The following is a 21,987-nucleotide window of genomic DNA, read 5'->3' on the forward strand; positions in this document are numbered from 1 at the left end:
ATCCAGAGTTTGATATCGAAGAATATGGTGGAAATTTCGTATTACATAAAATGAAAATTTCGGATATTTCGAGTCCAGGGTAAAAAATAAAGAGATCAAAGTCGAAAATATTAGATTGAATTTGAGATTTCGATTGTAAAGTCTATATTTCGAGTTTAAAAATAAAAATTTCGATTTTTATAATCGTTATTATTAAATCGCTTTTGTATAAAACAGCTCCACAATTCCATATCAAAGTAAATTGATGGATGTAGCCGTTACTACGTGGTAAAAGATCATCATGAAAAATGAGATATGAAACTTTCTATTTTTTTACCACTTTTATTCGTAACTAATGTTATATAATGTTATAATCATATATATCATAAATGAATCATATCTGAGGGCTAAAATTATAATTAATATAGCATAAACATATATAACATGAAGAAATCATATCTAAGGGCTAAAATTATGACTTATATAGCATAAACATTTATAACATGAATAAATCATATCTAAGGGCTAATATTATGATTTATTTAAATAACATAAACATATATAACATAAATGAATCATATCTAGGGGCTAATATTATGATTTTTTTTAAATAACATAAACATATATAACATAAATAAATCATATCTAAGGGCTAACATTATGATTTATTTATATAACATAAACATATATAACATAAATAAATCATTTCTAAGGGCTAACATTATGATTTATTTATATAACATAAACATATATAACATAAATAAATCATATCTAAGGGCTATATAACATTATTATTTATTTTTAGTTTATTGTAATTGTTTGAAAATGTCTTTATAGGAGGAAACTGCAGTAACAACATTAGTTACAAAATAAAAGTGGTAAAAAAACATAGAAACTTTTATTTCTCATTTTTCACCATATCAAAGTGTTTCTCCAAATTAACGATCGACACGTCCGAGTGCAATCCCAACATGGCCCGATTCGAAATCGACGCGTACCACAAAACCTCGAGAACCAATTACGCCCGAAAAAAAAGCCCGTGTGCCCCATCATCAGTACCCATTACCGCACCATATATTTATATTCAATCAAAGCAGAACAAGAGAAGAAAGATTATGTAACCGAAGCCGAGAAACGAACAGGTAACCTAACGGGCAGATAGCCGGCCCGCCCGCCCGCCACACCTGTCCCCCCTCGCCCGAAATGGTCACTCTCGCTCGCGGCAAACCGAGACGTCAGTTCGCCTCAAGCCTTCTAGATCTCAGCTCCGTTCTTGCCATAAAATGTGCCTTTGAGTGACCGACGATGGACAGCAATCCCGATTCGCCGGACTCCCTCGCTAGCGACCTGCTCAATTCTCAGAGGAGGAAGAGGAGCAGAATCCTGATCGGCGATGTCGTCAGAAGGTCCCCGGACGTCGTCGCCACCAAAAACAACAATAACGATGTGGATTTCGTGCTCATGGAGGAACAGCCCCAGGAACAACACCACGAGAATGGCGAGGAAGAGGTATGTGTGTCTCTCTGTTTTTTCTTGATCGACGGCGAGTCGTGCATGCGTACGAGATTCGTGGTTGGGGTCGCTTGTGTACAGGGTGAGTCGCTAGTCGAGGACGGGGTCGTTATTGAGGTTATGTGCTTTGCGATGGAAAAAACATTTTTTGTTGTGTCAAATTTTTGTCAAAATATATTCCGAAAAGAAAAATATTAATAAATAATCATACTATTTGCTACATTAAGTCTATTCAAGTACAAAATAAACAAGAATTTCAAGAGTATCAACCGTGTTCGCTTTTCATTATAGAAAGCTAAAGAAACAATTTCTACAAAATGTGATGCATTGCACTTAAATTTTTTTCATCATTTATACGGCTACCACGAAAATGATATAGTTTTTTAATGTAAATGTGAAAAATTCAACATTTGTCGTGTTTTTATTATTATGTACAACATGAATACTCGAATACAGAATTTGCTCTACAAATGAAGAGACTTGAATAAAGTACTATTTGTTTATTTGATTAATAAAACAAATAACTAATTTGCTTTGAAATTCTCCTAAAAAAATTTACTGCAGGCGTTTTGCAATATTCGATTTAAATATTTAAGATTTTTAAACAGATGTCACCTTTAAAATGACACACATATGAAAATGGCAAATCGTTGAAAAGTTACCTACATCTGAGTTAGTTCTTTTATCTTATTTTGTGTATGACCTAATTCGGTGTATAATTTTTCAAACAATTTTCCGGGAATGCATAGTACATTTCCATTTCTTTTTAAGGGGACCTCGCTATATACCAGCTTTTATTGCTCTATTAAAGTCATTGATATTCAATGATAATTACTGAAAAATTTCAGAAATTCCTCCTACCGCATGTATTTGAATATAAGATGAGCTGTAACACTATTTCCTAATATTTTTTTGAAGACGTTCATCCCATAAATACAAAAATAAAAATTGAAAAGCCGGAATGTTAAGACGTTGCTTTGGAATTTATTTTGAAGCTCAAAGTGATTTGAAGCAATAGAAAATGTTTGGAAAACCATATATTTTCGGTGGGAAAACATGCTCAGTGATATTTCCACCGACAAAATGAAAATCATTTCCTATATCTCTTCAAAATATTTCGAAATTCTACGTTGAAAAGTGAACTTGTTTTTCAAGATTGCGTTCGATGAAAATAACAACAGCTCCACACATTTGTTTTATCTTTCTATATACCAAGAACTTTAAGCGTTCATTTACCCTTCGTGGTTATCAGCAATAGTTTTGATATGTTTCGTTGATATTTGCTCTCTTTGAAAACTTACTAATTTAGTATACAGTGATTTTCAATATGAAATGTTTATGAAACCGCAATACAAGTTCCGAAAGTTCGATGTCGGAATCAGGAGTATATAAATTGTCGTACGATGTTCTATAGGTCAAACTGGAATAACATTTATTGCATGTACAAAGGAACACCGACGTCCTTACAGAAGGACATACATTCAATCATGAATAAAAAACTCTCCAGAAGAAAGGTTTTTAACCTATCCTTCTATCCTTTAAAGATTCCCAATATCTAATGAACGATCAAATACATTTGGTCTATAATACAATAGTAAGTTTTGATATGGATTTTCACCAAGTACCTTCTTATTCCATTCAATTGTTCAACTCGAAGCATTTTATTATTTCTTTGATATACTAATTCCATATTTCAATTAAGAATTATTTCCTATGAACATTCGTTATAAGTAGATATAGTCGAAGTTATCTTTATTGTGAATACTTAAAGCTATCGGCGCCCTCAAAGGCCAAACAAACCGATACAAAGAGATAAAGCCGCTGCCGACTAGTCCACGTGGACTGAAGAATTGGCGGTTCCTATTGGATGATTTTTACTAACCGAGTTTTATGATTGGCTGAAGAGTCATGTAATTAAATTTTGAAGTCATGTTACGGTGACGAATAGAATGCGAGCCGTCGTATTGTCAATGTTCAGTTCAGGAACTGATCGCGATTTGAGTGTTGAAATTCGATATTGGTGCAGTTATGATTACTTGAAATTTTTGTTATCTGTTTAAAATGTGGCGTCTTTGGACAAGTACTAATAGTAATAACGAGTGTGATATCAACGCAGACTTTTTCCTGTGTAGTGATTCCAATAGCGACGGTGAACAATGCGAAAAAGAAATAGCAGTGAATAAACATGTGGAAGCATTTAAAACACAGAGCGTATGTTTCAATGTATATAAGAATATACATCTCAAGTTTGGTTCTTTGAAATTATGTAGAAAAAAACTTGAGGAGTGCAATGTTGTCTATCATGAGAACATGGAAGCTAAGCTCAAACTCAGTTTGGGTAGAGCCCAGATGATGATAGCACGACCAGCTGTCGAAAGAGCTCGCATATAATTAAATAGAAGTTATAAAGCTTCAAACCTTTTTTGTGACTTACATTAATAATAAATAAATGAAAAAAAGGAAAATTATTTGCATAATCTTAGCGACTGGAGAAATGTACAGCAAAATAAATTAACGGGATCTCTCTGTCAAAAAATCAAAAATCAAAACTCTGCTCTACTTTGTCAAGCTTTCGCTTCTAATGGAAAGCTTCTTCAGGGCCTATAATTTATTGAGTTGTTGTTTTTTTTGCCATCGAAAAACATTACAATTCATACTTTCAGTAAAAATGAGTTAAAAACAATAAATTGAACATATAAACTGACAGAGAAGGTTAAACATGTATAGATTATTTTGTGTTTGGCAAATGTCATACCTTGACATAAATGTCATTTTTCAATGGGTATGATGATTTCATAATCTTTGACTTTAAGAAAGAGTTATTGATTGATACAATTTTCATTATTATCATGTTTTTGATGTAGTTCCAGTAAGTTACTGTATATATTGCTGAGATTATCAATGTCAGTTTTCTTATTCATACAAACAGAAGGCTTATTAATTTCAACCATTTCAAGAAAAAGACGTTTAGAAATATTTTTTTCTGTATGTAAAACCTTGATATTAGAGTAATTTGGTTTATGTCCTGTTTCTATAGAATGTTTTGCTAATGTGCATGATTTCTTTTTAAGCTTTATATCACTTTTATGTGAAGTTATTCTATCATTAAGAATTCTAGATGTTGTTCCAATATAATCCAAGTTACAGTTGTTACAAGGAATGTTATAAATCACATTTGACTTTTTGGTAGTATCCGTTTTATCTTTCAATTTAGTATTCAAATTTTTTATAGTTTTAATATTTTTTGGCATATTTTGATATTTTGTTCATTATGGAATAGTTTTATGATATTTGAAGATACATTTCCAAGGTTAGGTATAGATTTATAAGAAAAATTGATAGGTAAACTATCATTACATACATTTCTGTTGAATTTGTTTATATTACTTACCTTATAGTATTTACCTAGAAAAATTTATATTAAGGATTCTTTCGATTTTTCCAATTTCATAAATGAAAAATCATTACCTCCAGGTTATATTCTGATCAGCCTTGATGTGATTTTACTTTTCAGCAATATATCTATGAATCTAGTGGAGAAAAGTGTTATCAAAAGATGGAATGATATAAATAAAAAATGTTCAATAAACCAAAAAAAATTATTGAAATAATTAAGTTCATCTTCAACTCAAGTTATTTCTCCTTCGAAGGTAAATATTATAAACAAATTCTTGGTACACCGATGGGAGCTACTTTTTCTCCTATTATAGCTCAATACTAAGTTTTGAAATTCCCTTTTAAAGAAATACGTTGACGATGTCATTTGTGCAATACCTTATGACAAATCTAATGAAATTCTTGATGTTGTCAATAGATATGATAAAAATTTAAAAATTTTGGTATGTCAAACCTACTAATTCAGGAAGATATATTAATTTCTATACTTTTCATAAAAAATCTGTGAAAATTAATTTAATACTCTGTTTAAAAGAAAGAATAGAAAAATTAGTACACCCTTCCCTCAGGCAAAAAAAATCTCAGACTTTTTAGAGACATGTTAATCGAAAATTTTCATCCCAGAAAACTCCTCAATAAAATAATTTTCAATACTGACAATAATACAAATTCCGATGTAATCAACAGAAATGTATGTAATGATAGTTTACCTATCAATATTTCTTATAAATATATACCTAACTTTGGAAATGTATCTTCAAATATCATAAAACTATTTCATAATGAACAAAATATTAAAATATGCCAAAAAAAATATTTAAAACTATAAAGAATTTGAATACTAAATTGAAAGATAAAACGGATACTACCAAAAAGTCAAATGTGATTTATAACATTCCTTATAACAACTGTAACTTGGATTATATTGGGACAACATCTAGAATTCTTAATGATAGAATAACTTCACATAAAAGTGATATGAAGCTTAATAAGAAATCATGCGCATTAGCATAACATTCCATAGAAACAGGACATAAACCAAATTACTCTGGTATCAAAGTTTTACATACAGAAAAAAATATTTCTAAACGCCTTTTTCTTGAAATGGTTGAAATTAATAAGTCTTCTGTTTGTATGAAAAGAAAACTGACATTGATAATCTCAGCAATATATACAGTAACTTACTGGAACTACATCAAAAACATGATAATAATGAAAATTGTATCAATCAATAACTCTTTCTTAAAGTCAAAGATTATGAAATCATCATACCTATTGAAAAATGACATTTATGTGAAGGTATGACATTTGTTAAACACAAAATAATCTATACAGAAATGATTATTGAATAACAAAATTAGTTAGCTCCCTAACTATATTATTAAAGGGGAGGTAGATGTGAAGGTAGGTTGCACTATATCGTTTACTTGAACTATACCTAATGTGTTAATTTTACTGAGAAGCTCGCTCCCAAGTTAAAAGTTAAATATCTTTACCACAAACACAGTTACCACAGTTACTTCAAAATTACTTTGAATATGTACGGCGTTTTTTTAATGGCAACTATAATGAGTAACAGGATCAAATTATATAAAATAAAAATGTTTTCTCCATGTTAGCCTACGAACGTTCCAGTCCAATATGACTTGTTGAACCTCAACGTGACCACTGTAGTTTGTCGGGTATCCTCTGGCTCATATCTCTCTTGAAGGAATCAAGCGGCTTTAGAAAGTTAAGTAGAGCTCATGAAAGTATATGTAGAAGTGTCAAAATCGTTGATGTAGCACTCTCCTGATATGTATATGCAGTAACATTGTCATATAATGAATTTGGACCATGCTTTTGTCAAGAGTTACAGTGGCAATTTCTCTTGAAATGACCGGATTTTATCTTTAGAACCACCCTGTATACGGACACTGTGGAACGAACGCTGTTGTTCGAATTGAGGGCACATTCTTTACTGCTCCGAATAGGTGTGTGGCAAATAAAGTCCCGGCAATTAAATTCTCATTTGAGGAAATGTGGTATGCTAACTACGTATCGTATACAAGGTGCCTCGAAAAATTCTAACTGAATGAAACATAACAATTTGTTCGATTTCTGATTAACATTTTGGAAGTTTACTAGTGTTTTCATTAAAAATTTTATTGTCTTCAAAAGGTTCTCTCGTAATTCTGCCAGTTTAATATTTGGTGGAATTTTTGCGTCACTATTGAAAAAAACGTCAATTCTGTGATTGTTTCTTACGAAAAGCAAGAATAAAAACAAATATACGTGTAACTCACCAGAAATTGGTAACGTGGATGAAAAAAATTCATATTTCTCAAAAGTATGTCACATAAGCAACCAATTCTTGTGATTGTGCCAATCATATTGGTGTCCATTTCAACCCCCAACAAACTTATCGAAGCAGAAAGCGGAATTGTCTGACTTGACATTATTATATCCGGTTCGGAGACATTTATCTTTTTGGAGTTTGTTCACTGGATTCAGCCAGTGAACAAATTTACTAAAGCCTTGGGCGTCACTACTTCATCAGAGTTATCTCAACATTCTTCATGGATGTTTTAAGAATGTTTTACTTTGTTGAAGGATCAACAAAGAGTTTTGTAATCCAACAGTCGTAAACGCATTAGCTTGAGGAGAAGTGTTCTATAATCTCAAGTACTAAGTCACGGAACATAACTTGTTTGACAAATGATAGCGGAGACAGTGATACCAACCGGAAAGCTATACATTGGAGTAAATGGAACGCATGAAAATAAATTATGCCGAGGAACAGGAAGTGTCGTGAACCGAGGAAGACTAAAAAGGTAGAAATGAGGTACGAGTTTGCAGCGGGAATGTTGAATTGTGGCGTCTTGCAGGTATCAAAGCGTAGGTGTGAATTATTATACTCATGTTGAGAAGAGTTAATATAATTCAGGGAGTCTGCGAAGGCCGAAAGGTCAAATGTGATAGCTACTTAGTGAATATATCCCTAGTAGGTAGAAGTTGATGACATGACGTGTAGATAGCTGAGAAGATACAGTGATGATATTACAAGTGAATATTTTATTATAATTGAAGATGTATGATTCGTGAAGTGAAAGAAAAGGAAAGAGGAAAAACAAAATGTATTGCCCAACAGAAGAATCTTAGTCGAAAATCGGGATTTTTTATTAGCGATTTTTTATTGAAAAAATCACTACGCCACTGGATTCAGAGTGCCTCTGAATAGGTGTGACCAAAATTTCATGAAAAAATATTCATTATTAACAAAGTTATGACAACTCAAAAATCCGAAAACTCACACAGCTAACAGTCACAATATACCTTTTTTTTTATGATTTCAACAATAAAGTGCCGCCAGATGAAAAAAAAAAAAACAAATAGCGTAAATATCTTTAATGAAAATAACGGAATTACATTCACACAATTCAACTAACAATGAAGCAAAAAATTTAAAAAAACTCAACTAATAACTAATTATTGAAATGTTTCGATTCAGTGCAACAATTAATTCTAACTCATATTCTAGTAATCTTCTAGTAACTAATCCACCACGTATTTCGATACATGTGTCGTAGCGCTTACGAATGTTTCTGATTACGTTCCTTAGTTCTTGAGGGCTAATATCTTCACATACCTGTCGAATTCTTGCACAAGTTCATTTCTATCTCTTGGGCGGTTTTCTAAACCTTTTGTGTGAGAAGTCCCCAGAAAAAAAGTCCAAAACTGTGAGGTCTGGAGATCTGGGTGGCCACTCTATAAACGGACTACCACAGCCTATCCATCGGGTTGGAAAATGTTCGTTAAGCCATTGCCTCACAGCTCTGGCATAATGAACTGAACACCCATCTAACTGGACAATTAAATTTAATCGTTCATTGATTGGCAGCTCGTGAATAGCATCCCAAAACTCTGTGTTTAAAAATTCTAGAAACCTCTGCGCATTAATGTTTTACTCAAGAAAGAAAGGACCAATAATTTGTTCGTTCAATATCCCACACCAGACGTTGATTTTTTGGGAATACTGGCTTTTACAGTTTATTACCCAGTTAGGATTATCCGCTGCCCAATAGCGACAATTCTGTGATGACACTACTCCATTTGTAGTGAAAGTGGCTTCGTCGGTATATAAAATATTTTTTAGGAAATTTTTATTGTTTAAATATTCCCCTTGGGCCCATAAACAATATTCCAGGCGTCTTGCTTCGTCGCCTTCTTGAAGTGTGTGTAAAAATGTTGGCTTGAAAGGTTTAATATTCTTCGCCTTGAGACATCTCCGAATAGTTTCTCGTGGAATATTCAAATCTAAAGTGGCATTCCTTATACTGGCATTAGGATTATTTCCGAAATAATCTAAAATGATATGATCATTCCTGTCATTCCTGTTTCATCTATGTACAGGATTACTTTTTTACATCATTTTTGATAATGCACCAGTTTCATTGAATATTTTATTTATTTTATTTACCGTACCGCAGCTAATACGAGGACGATCTGGATGTCTCTCATTAAATACTCTACAAACCTCTATAGCACTTCTTACGTCATCTCCCGAAAGGCGTACTATTTCAATTTTCTCTCTTACGCTCAATCTTGCAGCCATGACACAAAATAATTGGAAGAACTGTAAGGTGAATATTGTTGACAATAGTACACTTAAATCTTTCACAAGTGTCAAACTGTAATATCATTTCCATGGCAACTAAGATTTGAATTGAAATATCAGGTCTTACTTTTAGTTAATTTGCGTGAAAACTTGAATGTAATTCCGTTATTTTCATTAAAAATATTTACGCTATTTGTTTTTTTTTTCATCTGGCGGCACTTTATTGTTGAAATCATAAAAAAATATTCTCATGGCTATATCTGTTGATATAGGGTGTTTTTTGTGACTGTTAGCCGTGTGAGTTTTCGAATTTTTGAGTTGTCATAACTTTGTTAATAATGAATATTTTTTCATGAAATTTTGGTCACACCTGTTTAGAGGCACTCTGAATCCAGTGGCGTAGTGATTTTTTCAATAAAAAAATCGCTAATAAAAAATCCCGATTTTCGACTAAGAAATAATATCGTAGTATGCCCTGAAACTTTAATAAACAGTTCAAATTTTGTCCCTAGGTAGACCTTTTAGTACTTGACATTTAAAAAAAAATGTATTAAAATCGGTTTACAACTTCAAATTTCAGGGGGGTGTTTCCATTAAAAATGGGTCACACTGTATAACAAAAAATTGACAAATTGAGGAATCAAGAAAAAAAGATAAAATATTAAGTAATTATTATTTGTAAATAACATGAAATGAAGACAGTAAGCTAGATGAAGGTTTGTTCAATTTTGGATAATATGGTCTTCAGTGGATCGAAATTAATATCGCATTGACTGCAGTGGGTATTATAATCATCACACATCAAATTTATAGGAGACACTTTTCCACGTAGAAAGTGATCTGTCTACGTGTAGTAGCTTGAGGTACGTTGAAGTTAATTTGTTCTAGTACGAGGGTCCCTGTTGAAAGACCCCATACATTTTCAATTCGAATAGTAACGTTATTCTGAATTTTAATGAAATCGAAAAGAATACGCGACGTATTGGTGATACTCCAGCCGCGTCAAGTGTATCTGCTATAGTTTGCAATAGCAGATATTTATATTCTCAGCTGTCAGCTGAGAATATAAACTTGACTTCTTCTTCAGTCATATTCGCAAGGCATGGCGGGAACTTGCAAAAACAGTACTCAAAATATAATATATTAATAAACTGATGCTCAATGGATAGTTGAATGGACAAAAAATCATATTTATCGTCTGCCAAAGGTGAAACTAAGAGTAACAGGTTTCTCTAGCTTTCAAACAAGGCGTGTGGGAGAGTAACTGATTAAAATTACTGGTCGCTCCAGTTTTGAATCGATAACTCTTTATCTTCAATATAAACGCATTACGGTATCTAGCATCTGGAACATTGGACATCTGCTCAATAATTTTTTAAATTTTATACAGAATACCCACATAGCCATAAATAAATATTATGACTATAATATTTACCGCACATACCAGATCTACTGGTTTTTTTTTCGGTACATGTTTTTCATCCTGTATTTATATCTGTTGGGTTTCGAAATGGGCATTATACGAGTTAATTACCCATTATTAGGTCATTATCCCAAACGCAGAGGACCAGTGTGTGATTTAATATAAGCAGATATAGAAGAATTGCAAATCATACAATATTTGATGGTTTTACAACACTAAACAACACAAGTACTTTTTCCAAACACCAGAACTGCAATACTTTTCTCGATGCGTGTCTTCGGGGGTTGAAGAATAGTAATTTGCAACCCTAGAACTTATTTCTGTTTATTTCTAACATGTTAAATTTAAACCTTTTTACGAGCATCAGTGATTTTCGGTAGAAATTCAATGGAAATTTTCTCATATGACACTTTACTATTTCTAGACTCTCGCAAACATCCAAAATTTAGTGTCATGTACCGATCTTAACAATTTCAGACAATATCTATTTATTTTATGGCCGTTTTTCAACGCTTGTTCAACCATGTTTTTTCTGGTCTTCTGGTCTTCAAAATTGGATATATGATGCGTGTTCTTTGAAAAGAGTTCAAAAGGGCTCGCCTATTCTGTCCAATATATTCTTATTAGAGTCCTCACAGCTTATTGAATATATCCTCATATATCCTCGACTTTTCGTTGTCAAACATTTCTTGAAACCAGCAAGAACTTTTGAAAGCTATTCTCAAACTGCTGATCTAATCCGTTAGTATATTTTGTTTCGTACAAAAGGATAATACACTTCAAATATATGTCTTTTAGAAATGATTCTTTCTAAATTTACGTTTTCTAATTTTTAGTTTTTAAAACTGAACAAATTTTACATTCATCTGAAACGACTTCAGACAGGACATCACTATATTATGTTTCAAGCTTTGACAATTTGAAAAACTAATTTTTGACAGAGGAAAGTAGTTTTTTCTATTCAGTTTGTACTCCAAACATTCGTTCTGGAATTGAATCAGATATCATTCACAGGAATGCTATACAATTGCCTCATCACTGTAATCATGTTTTTACAATGCCGTTAATTCAATGTTATCAATCATTTACTCAATTTCAATGATTTCAAGAACACTGCTATTTTTGAAAATAGGCTAGCGTTTTTTTCACTGAACATTTTCTGTGAAAATGTTCAGTGATTATTTCATGGTTTTCGAAAATGAGATGTTGGGACGTCTTCATTGGTGTTCAAATTAGAGTTAATCAGATACCAAGAGTTGATTTTAATAGTACTTTTTCTCTCTGTTGTGTACGGTAGCTGATCGCCTGTAATATTTGTAACTTTCCTGGAGGCTTCAACTTTTCAGAAGAGAGCAATATTTTGCTGTGTACGGTAGCTGTTTGCCTGTAATATCTCCAACTTTCCCGGAAACTCCAACTTTCTACAAGAGAGCAATTTTATATTGTTACGGTATAGCTGGTCGCCTGTAATATCTGCAACATTGCTGTAGACTCCAACTTTCTACAAGAGAGCAATTTTCTGTTGTGTACGGTAGCTGGTCGACTGTATATTAGTAACTTTCCTGGAGGCTTCAACTTTCCACAAGGAGGCAATCTTTTGCTGTGTACGGTAGCTGTTTGCCTGTAATATCTCCAACTTTCCCGGAAACTCCAACTTTCTACCAGTGATCAATTTTCTATTGTGTACGGTAGCTGGTCGCCTGTAATATCTGTAACTTTGCTGGAGACTCCAACTTTCTACGAGAGAGCAATTTTCTGTTGTGTACGGTAGCTGGTCGCATGTAATACTAGTAATTTTTCTGGCGGCTTCAACTTTCCACAAGGGAGCAATCTTTTGCTGTGTACGGTAGCTGTTTGCCTGTAACATCTCCAACTTCATACAAGAGAACAATTTTCTATTGTGTACGGTAGCTGGTCGCCTGTAATATCTGCAACTTTCCTAGTGACTTCAACTTTCTACAAGAGAGTGATATTTTGCTGTGTACGGTAGCTGAATGTCTGTAATATCTGCACATAACTTTTTCGGATACTTCAACTAGCGACAAAAGAGGAACTGTTTTGCTGTTTACAGTAGTCGTTTGCCTGTGATAACTTCAACTTTCCCGGAAATTTCAATTTTGTACAATAGAGGAATTTTCTGTTATGTACGGTAGCTGGTCGCTTGTAATATATGCATGCAACTTTCCCGGATACTTCAACTAGTGACAAGAGGGGGATTGTTTTGCTTTGTACGGTAGTCTTTTACCTGTAATAACTTCAACTCTTTCAGAGATTTCAATTTTGCACAAGAGAGCAATTTTTGCCGTGTACGTTAGCTGGTTGCCTGTAATAACTGCAACTTTCCTAGAGACTTCAACTAGCGACAAGAAGCAATTTTTTGCTGTGTACGATATCTGTTCACCTGTAATATCTGCATCTTTTCCGGAGACTTCAATCAGCGTCTAGAACAGAAACCCTCAACGACCTTTGACATCTTTTTTTTTCGATGCACCCGGTATATTCGGATGACCGAACGCCACATACCCCGCGGGAGGGTTCCCCAGTTTACCTGGGGCAGCTTTCTGATAGGTATTCTACCTGTTTGCGTCGTGACCGGTCTTGGTCGGCAAGTTCTCGAACTGCATTCACTGAAATAACTTGATAAATCATAAAATGTGTTTGTTGTTGTCGATTTCTAACATCGACGACGCCGATGGGATAGTCGGCGGATTAGCGGTAGAATGATAATTGTACAGGGTGACAGTTTTGAGGTGATGCCATTATATAGGGTCTTTCATAGTGCGCTTCCTATATACTTAAATTTGAAAAAAATAAAGTGGGTCAGATATCATCGAAATTTTTATTCGTTTAGATTTATTATTCAATCTAAATCTCTGTGGTCTGAGATGCCCAGCACCTCGGGTGTTATTTTCATAAAAGTTTGAATTTATACTTAGTTTATTTGTTCTACTACGGATTTCTAGTACTTGGTGGAAAATATAAAGAGTAGGTAGAGTCATGACTTTGAATTTCTAGAATAAAGCTTTGCAATGGTCTCTGAAGGCAACATTAGCAATAATTCGGATGGCTTTTTTTTAAGCCTAAATACTTTGACAGAGTCGGATGCATTATCCCATAAAATTACCCTATAGGAAATATGAGAGTGAAAAAAAGCATGGTAGATACTCATTAGTTTGTCAGAATAATGTGGCATGAGCTGTGTGGCGCGTAGCGTCGTCCTGTTGAAACCACATGTCGTTGGTGTCCAGATCATCCAAGCTCTAATATAGTGCTCGCTGTTGATAGTGATGACCTGACCAAAGTCGTTCTCAAAGAAATATAGACCAATGACACCGCTAGCCCAAAATCCATCCTAAACAGTGGCTATTTCGGTATGAATTGGATGCTCTTGAATCTCAAGTGGATTGGTATGTCCCAAACTCAACAACTGCTCAATCGACTGCTCCAGAGACCATTCAGCAAACACACGTCGTTATCTATGGTCGTTTACCTGCAGTTCCTGGGTCAATTGAATTCTGTATGGGTGCAGGCCCAAGTCGCGACGCAAATGTCGCCGAGTTGTCGTCTGCGAAAGGTCGAGTTCTTGTGAGCAACGCAAAATAGACTACTTCGGATTCTCCTGCGCATTCTCACAGACATCGGCCATGTTTTCCGTAGATCTTGTGTTTCGTCGAGGTACAGGTGTTAGTCGATCGTTTACCGAACAATTGGACTCAAATTCATCCACCACACTCGAATAGTACTCTCGGTAGGATGGTTATGGCCTGTTGGAAGACCCTTTATTGTTGACTGAAGTGGAGTGGAGATACGTATAGTGGAAATATGTATAATCTGTTTTTGACAGAAACTGTATTGAACTGTGAACCTGTGAAAGCAAAGATTTGAGCAAAATGACAATTCATTCAAATTTGTCACATTTTTTCTGTTCAATTAACAATTTTACTGTTCAATTCGATTGGGACAGTAATAGGTCTTAACTAGGCCGTAAGAGTCACGAATGATTAATGAATAAGGACAGCTAGATATTGATTGCATAGCTGTCAGTTTTATAACTGTTGGGAAGAATCTTTTTATCGCTGTTACACTCATTTTATCGTCATTTCATCGGGGTCAAATTGCACGATCTCGGTGGCCAGACTGCTTCGGATTCTCCTGCGCACTCTCACAGACATCGGCCATGTTTTCCGTGGTGGCTTAACCTTCCATTTTTTCATCATCATATCGGTTCAAAGGAAGTAATCCAGTAAATATGTTTTCCAGAAAATTTACAATTGTGTTAGAAATAATCTAACCAGCCGAACCAGCCTGGATGACATTACACAAGAGGCAAATTCCTCATTTCCCGGTCTTTACAACTTATTACATGTGTACCCACTTAATGAATACCTCCTCAATAATGAATACTTCGAATGTATTTACGAGAACCGTACACAAACATTTACAAGCAAAAAATAATTCGTACATCCTGTAATTTCAGTAATTTGCACCGAGAGAAAAGTCTAAAAACCCGTTCTTAGTTTTTACGGCGGACTTAAATTACTGTGTCAACTCAAACGCGGTATCAATTAAAAAGTTCACTAAATAAATCCACTCTAAGAACAAGTTTATATTTTTAGCACCTTTTTTTGTCGATGGATTGGTTGGTAATCGAACTCAGATGTTAGTTCGGAAGAAAATCCGAAAATTTACGCCGATCTAAACTTAAATATGATCCATATTATTAGAAAACAAAGTCTGTACTCTATTATTTTAACACCTCGACGCGTGTTTCGATCACCAAGTGATCATCTTCAAGAGGAAGATCAACTAATAGTTTAGTTTGATCAAACTAAACTAGTTAAGTTTATTTTGATCTTTCTCTTGAGCAGTCGAGGTGTTGAAATAAGGATTTGGTGTTGTAAAAAAAACTCCAGTAATAGTCATTACTACATCAAAGGTTCCAAGTAGTGCTTCACAAGAAAAGTAATAAATGTTCATTACGAGGGATACTATTTATATTTCGGGATTAGCAGTTAACAACAAACATTTATTAATGAAAATGGCTTTTTTGTTTTTCATTTTTGAACGCTTCAACTGCTTCATCGATGCCCGTAAATCGTTGACCAACCTTTGATATTCGGGAACAAAAAGTCATTGGGTGCCAAATCAGGACTCTACGGGGAATTCGAAACCCATTCTTCACTTCCTCCGCAATGCACAATAAGTAGTCGCCATCCTTTGTTTGCAGGCATGTTAGGCGTACACATTCTCATATCATCAGTCCACCCTTTCGTAACTGTGTAACGAATTTCGTCCAAATAGAAAATTTGCCGTTTTTCTCGTCTATATTCAGTTATTTGTTCTATGTATTTGTTACGCAATGCCACTATTCTTCTGCTTTCCATAACTGCTTAACGTTTGTTTATTATTTGAAATCTAAATTCTAGTTTCTTTATCCAACTCTGAAAAATTTTGACACGGCAGCTCACGTTATGGCCGGAAGTATTCAATTTCTTCCTTATGATTTCAGTTGTAGGAATCTCATTGCTTTTGTAACAGTCGTATATTGGTTTCTTCAAAAATTTTATTAGATGAACATCTAAGGTTTTGGTAATCCTGTATCACATCGCGTCTTGCGTTCATAAGGTTTATTTTTGACTATTTTACGTACAGTTGAGAAAGGAATTTTGGTCAAATCTGATGTTGCTTGTAATAGTTTGTTTCTCTGTGTTTCAATATTCAAATGCCACCGAATCTTATTTACTGGTATCTCTTTTTCGCATTGTTCACCATCGCTATTGGAATCACTACACTGGAAACGTCTGCGTTGTTGTCACACTCATGTAAGTAATTATAACTTCACCAATATCGAATTTCAACACTCAAATCGCGATCAGTTCCTGAACTGAACACGACGGCGATAACCATCACCACATTCCCCGATTTCTATTCGTCACCGTAACATGACTTCAAATCTAATTTTATGACTCTTCAGCCAATCATAAAACTCATTTGGTAAAAATTATTCAATACGAACCGCCAAGTTGCAGTCCTCGTGGACTAGATCGCTGCCGGTTCATTTCTATGTAATTGGTTTTTTTGACCTTTGAGAGTGCCGCTACCTTTAAATGTGCACAATATCGTTTACTTCGACTATACATCAAAACGTCAAAACTTTATTATGGTGTTGCCACATTTTACCTATTGACGTTAGTGTTGCCAGTTCCCGAAATATAATAGTCCCCCATCGTACAAACGAACGAATACAAAGCAACTAGTATAGTGTTAGCGATACGATTAAATATAATCAATACCAATTACCGTTGATCATTATAGAATGAAACGGCGTTAACAGATCTGACCATATTGTTGTTATAATTTGTTATTTGTGGTAAAAACCCAATGAGGTGACTCAACATACACAGAAACCGCCAAGATATAGACTCTACTGAATGGTTAAGCGAATTATGGAAAAATAATTAAAAGACAATTAAGCTCAACAATTCTTTGCGGTACGACGCAAAAATAATAATGACCGAAGTCTTGACGTTTATGGATAAACGTGTAGAACATGCAATTATATTATAACAAGGGTATACTAAATAACTGAAAATGACCATGAAGACATCGAGTTAAGAATGTGTTTGATAGAAGATGAAATTTAACAGGTACTTCTATGGTGTTTTGTGGTCACTGAGAAACCGATCGTTTTGTGAAATATTGAGGAGAGTGTAAAGAATAGTACTGAACTTTTGCAATAATTAGGTTGATCCTAAACTTCTGTAGGTTTTTATGACTCTAAAAAATATTACTAGAGTTTTATTTCAATACCAATCCGTTATTTTAACACCTCGAGACGTGTTTTGATCATCAAGTGGTAAACTTAAATTTGAAAAATACAAAGCAACGTATTGTGATGAAAAGTAGTCAGTCTGATAATATGAGTGTATGCCATGGAGCCCCGCAAGGTTCAATTCTTGCCCCGCTACTATTTAATATCTACACATCTGACTTCTCCAAGGTTCTTAAGTTATTCAACATTCATACATATGCTGACGACACTAACTTGTACTACTCCGATAAAGTAAATCAGGTTAATGATGGCGAAACATCGCTCAATATTGATATAAAAATTCTTGTTCAGATTTTGCAGCAACACTGTCTAAACCTGATTCCTAGTAAATCATCTTTGATAATTTTTGGAAAAGCCAAAGATCGTGGAAGGGCCTTAGATAATATCGATTTGCATACTGATGGACATTCTGTGGAATTGACTGACCAAATAAAATGCTTAGGGCTTCATATAGACCACAACCTCAGATTTGTTCATCAAGTCAATACTCTCTTCAAAGGTCGTACGGTACTGAACTGAATTGAATTCAAACAGACACTATCTTAGTAGGTCTCTCAAAATTATCGTTGCAGACGCACTGATTCTATCTATGTTCAATTATTGCGTCGTCTATGACCCTTGTATCGATTCTATAACTTCTGCAAAAATTCAGAAAGTACAGAACGCCTGCGTTAGACTAATGAGTTACTTATTTTCAAATTGATTACTTCCTTCCTTTCTTTGGAAGATTCTCTCATCCCTTTTTTGTATCAGATGGAGTAGTAGAAAGCCAAAAACTTTCTTTCCCAAAAAAATGATAAATAAATATAGTTTAAAAAACTAAAAAACACGCTTTTAAAGAACATCGAACTGAAAAGTTAAAAATATTTTTTTAAATGAGCTTAAAACATTAACGAACAAAAAATACTAGTATTATTTAGAAAAAAGCGCCCACGATTTTGTTGATATATCAAAGATGTTACGTACAGCGCCATCCGCCCGCGAATAGATGAGGCAATAATGTCGATAATTCTGTCAAATACAGATCCGGACCTTGAGAGTTACAAACGAAAAAACACATACATACATACAGGTAAAGCTAATATAAAGCGTGTAAAAAGTAACCCATCAGATACATTAAAAAAATCTTAGATTTAATAATAATTTTCATATTCCAAATCATAACAGCACTATCTATGAACAATCCTTCACGTATCATGCTGTAACAATGTAATATTTATTCAGTGGATCTTTGAAAAATTCATCACTACCGCTATTCAAAAGTAAACTCAAAACTGAATTGCTCAGTCAACAGTGATCCAAACATAAACATTTGTATTTCATTTTACCGTTGTCCTGAAATTGCCATTTATTTTTTGTAATGTTCCTTTTTTTTCAAACGTGGTTGAGTGGAAGAAGGGCGCTTTGCTAAACTTCGCCACGTAAAATAAAGACCATTTATTATTATTATTATTATTATTATGGCCTCATAATACCTTAGTCTCTCATATCCATTTCCTAAGAAAATCGATTCTACCTTCGTGAGAAAAGTACCTCTTCCAGTACCGTTTTGGTATTCATATGTAAATAATGAGATACTGAATTCAACTATAGTTATTAAGAAGCTTTGTATTACGAGTAATAGAAAAAAATTTGAGATATTTCCAATTTAGCTACATGACAGATTCCGGAACGTCGAATAAAAAATACCTACTTTTAATCTGATTGATGTTTAGCCGTAATTAATGATTAATGTCGAGGTTGATCTTCGCCAACTCTGACGGAACTATAATTACCAATTTGAACTCCCGAGAAATTGAGTTTATTTTTAATAACAGCTGAGAATACATTTTAATGCATACAGGGTGATCGATTAATACTCTTTTCTAGAAATTCGAGCTATTGTAGTCACTGAGGATATACTATAATAACACACTTTTGTCTATTTTCCACGATAGTTTTATATTTGTTGACTAGTTTTGGTCATTACACCATTTTCAAAACTAACTAGATTACATTCAAATCTGAGTATTTATACCTACATTGCTATAACTGGGTTATAGGTTTAGGAGAGGACTATTGTTTAGATCGAGTTGTTCGTTGAGGATAATAGAATTGGGATTTTTCTTTGACTTGTTTATTTCCATAGATTCCAACATATTCATCATTTTCCCTTTTTCGCATGTGTGGAGGATTTTTAAATTATCTTTATCTATTTTATGTTTCGAATTTTGAAGATGTTCATACATTAATGATTTTTTATCCAAAATGACATGTTCTTGGTACCTTCTGTCAAAATTTCTACCATTTTGGCCTGTATATATGGCGGGGCATTCCCCGCCATATATACAGGCCAAATACTAGTCGATATATATCAGATCTCTTTCCTTTGTCTGATTTAGGTTTGGCATTAAATAATCTCTTTCCTAAATTTCCGTTGGATGTTTGTAGATATATTGCTATTAATTGAGGTTATCCCAGGTATATGTATAATAGTAATGAATGTTTTATTCAATTCAGATGAAATAAACAATTCGAGGAAGGTCGCAGAAAGGCAATATAATAATACCTGAAAAATTGTTTTTTGAGTACATTCAAATTTGTTGGAACCATCAAAAGCGAGACGACAACTATTAAAATGTATATAATTTAATTTCTAGCAATTCTCCTGACTGTAAAAAAGGCTGGCAACCTCTTTAGATAACTGCATCTTGATGTTCTATTTTTCACGATTTATTTACAGAAAACATAATTGGTCCACTTCAAACTCGAAACTTCGACTTCAATCTCATAATGTCGAGTTCAAATTTTGAAATGAAGGTTGAAATTTTGAGTGTGAAGTCGTAATTTTGAAATAAGAAATCCAGTAAATATGTTTTCCAGAAAATTTACAATTGTGTTAGAAATAATCTAACCAGCCGAACCAGCCTGGATGACATTACACAAGAGGCAAATTCCTCATTTCCCGGTCTTTACAACTTATTACATGTGTACCCACTTAATGAATACCTCCTCAATAATGAATACTTCGAATGTATTTACGAGAACCGTACACAAACATTTACAAGCAAAAAATAATTCGTACATCCTGTAATTTCAGTAATTTGCACCGAGAGAAAAGTCTAAAAACCCGTTCTTAGTTTTTACGGCGGACTTAAATTACTGTGTCAACTCAAACGCGGTATCAATTAAAAAGTTCACTAAATAAATCCACTCTAAGAACAAGTTTATATTTTTAGCACCTTTTTTTGTCGATGGATTGGTTGGTAATCGAACTCAGATGTTAGTTCGGAAGAAAATCCGAAAATTTACGCCGATCTAAACTTAAATATGATCCATATTATTAGAAAACAAAGTCTGTACTCTATTATTTTAACACCTCGACGCGTGTTTCGATCACCAAGTGATCATCTTCAAGAGGAAGATCAACTAATAGTTTAGTTTGATCAAACTAAACTAGTTAAGTTTATTTTGATCTTTCTCTTGAGCAGTCGAGGTGTTGAAATAAGGATTTGGTGTTGTAAAAAAAACTCCAGTAATAGTCATTACTACATCAAAGGTTCCAAGTAGTGCTTCACAAGAAAAGTAATAAATGTTCATTACGAGGGATACTATTTATATTTCGGGATTAGCAGTTAACAACAAACATTTATTAATGAAAATGGCTTTTTTGTTTTTCATTTTTGAACGCTTCAACTGCTTCATCGATGCCCGTAAATCGTTGACCAACCTTTGATATTCGGGAACAAAAAGTCATTGGGTGCCAAATCAGGACTCTACGGGGAATTCGAAACCCATTCTTCACTTCCTCCGCAATGCACAATAAGTAGTCGCCATCCTTTGTTTGCAGGCATGTTAGGCGTACACATTCTCATATCATCAGTCCACCCTTTCGTAACTGTGTAACGAATTTCGTCCAAATAGAAAATTTGCCGTTTTTCTCGTCTATATTCAGTTATTTGTTCTATGTATTTGTTACGCAATGCCACTATTCTTCTGCTTTCCATAACTGCTTAACGTTTGTTTATTATTTGAAATCTAAATTCTAGTTTCTTTATCCAACTCTGAAAAATTTTGACACGGCAGCTCACGTTATGGCCGGAAGTATTCAATTTCTTCCTTATGATTTCAGTTGTAGGAATCTCATTGCTTTTGTAACAGTCGTATATTGGTTTCTTCAAAAATTTTATTAGATGAACATCTAAGGTTTTGGTAATCCTGTATCACATCGCGTCTTGCGTTCATAAGGTTTATTTTTGACTATTTTAC

General features: G+C 33.8%; 1 protein-coding gene across 1 annotated transcript in view; it reads left to right on the plus strand.

Annotated features, from left to right (window-relative positions):
* Positions 1-1,178: 1,178 nt before the first annotated feature.
* TfAP-2 (Transcription factor AP-2) overlaps positions 1,179-21,987 on the plus strand; it is a 53,665-nt gene continuing 32,856 nt past the window's right edge. The window contains 1 exon segment of the mRNA XM_074179646.1: positions 1,179-1,488. Within this exon segment, the coding sequence (XP_074035747.1) occupies positions 1,285-1,488 (204 nt within the window). The 5' untranslated portion in view covers positions 1,179-1,284.

The sequence above is a fragment of the Leptinotarsa decemlineata genome, unplaced genomic scaffold (assembly GCF_025532065.1).
Source record: "Leptinotarsa decemlineata unplaced genomic scaffold, Ldec_3_MD MMD2_tig00026282_RagTag_RagTag, whole genome shotgun sequence".
NCBI lineage: Eukaryota > Metazoa > Arthropoda > Insecta > Coleoptera > Chrysomelidae > Leptinotarsa > Leptinotarsa decemlineata.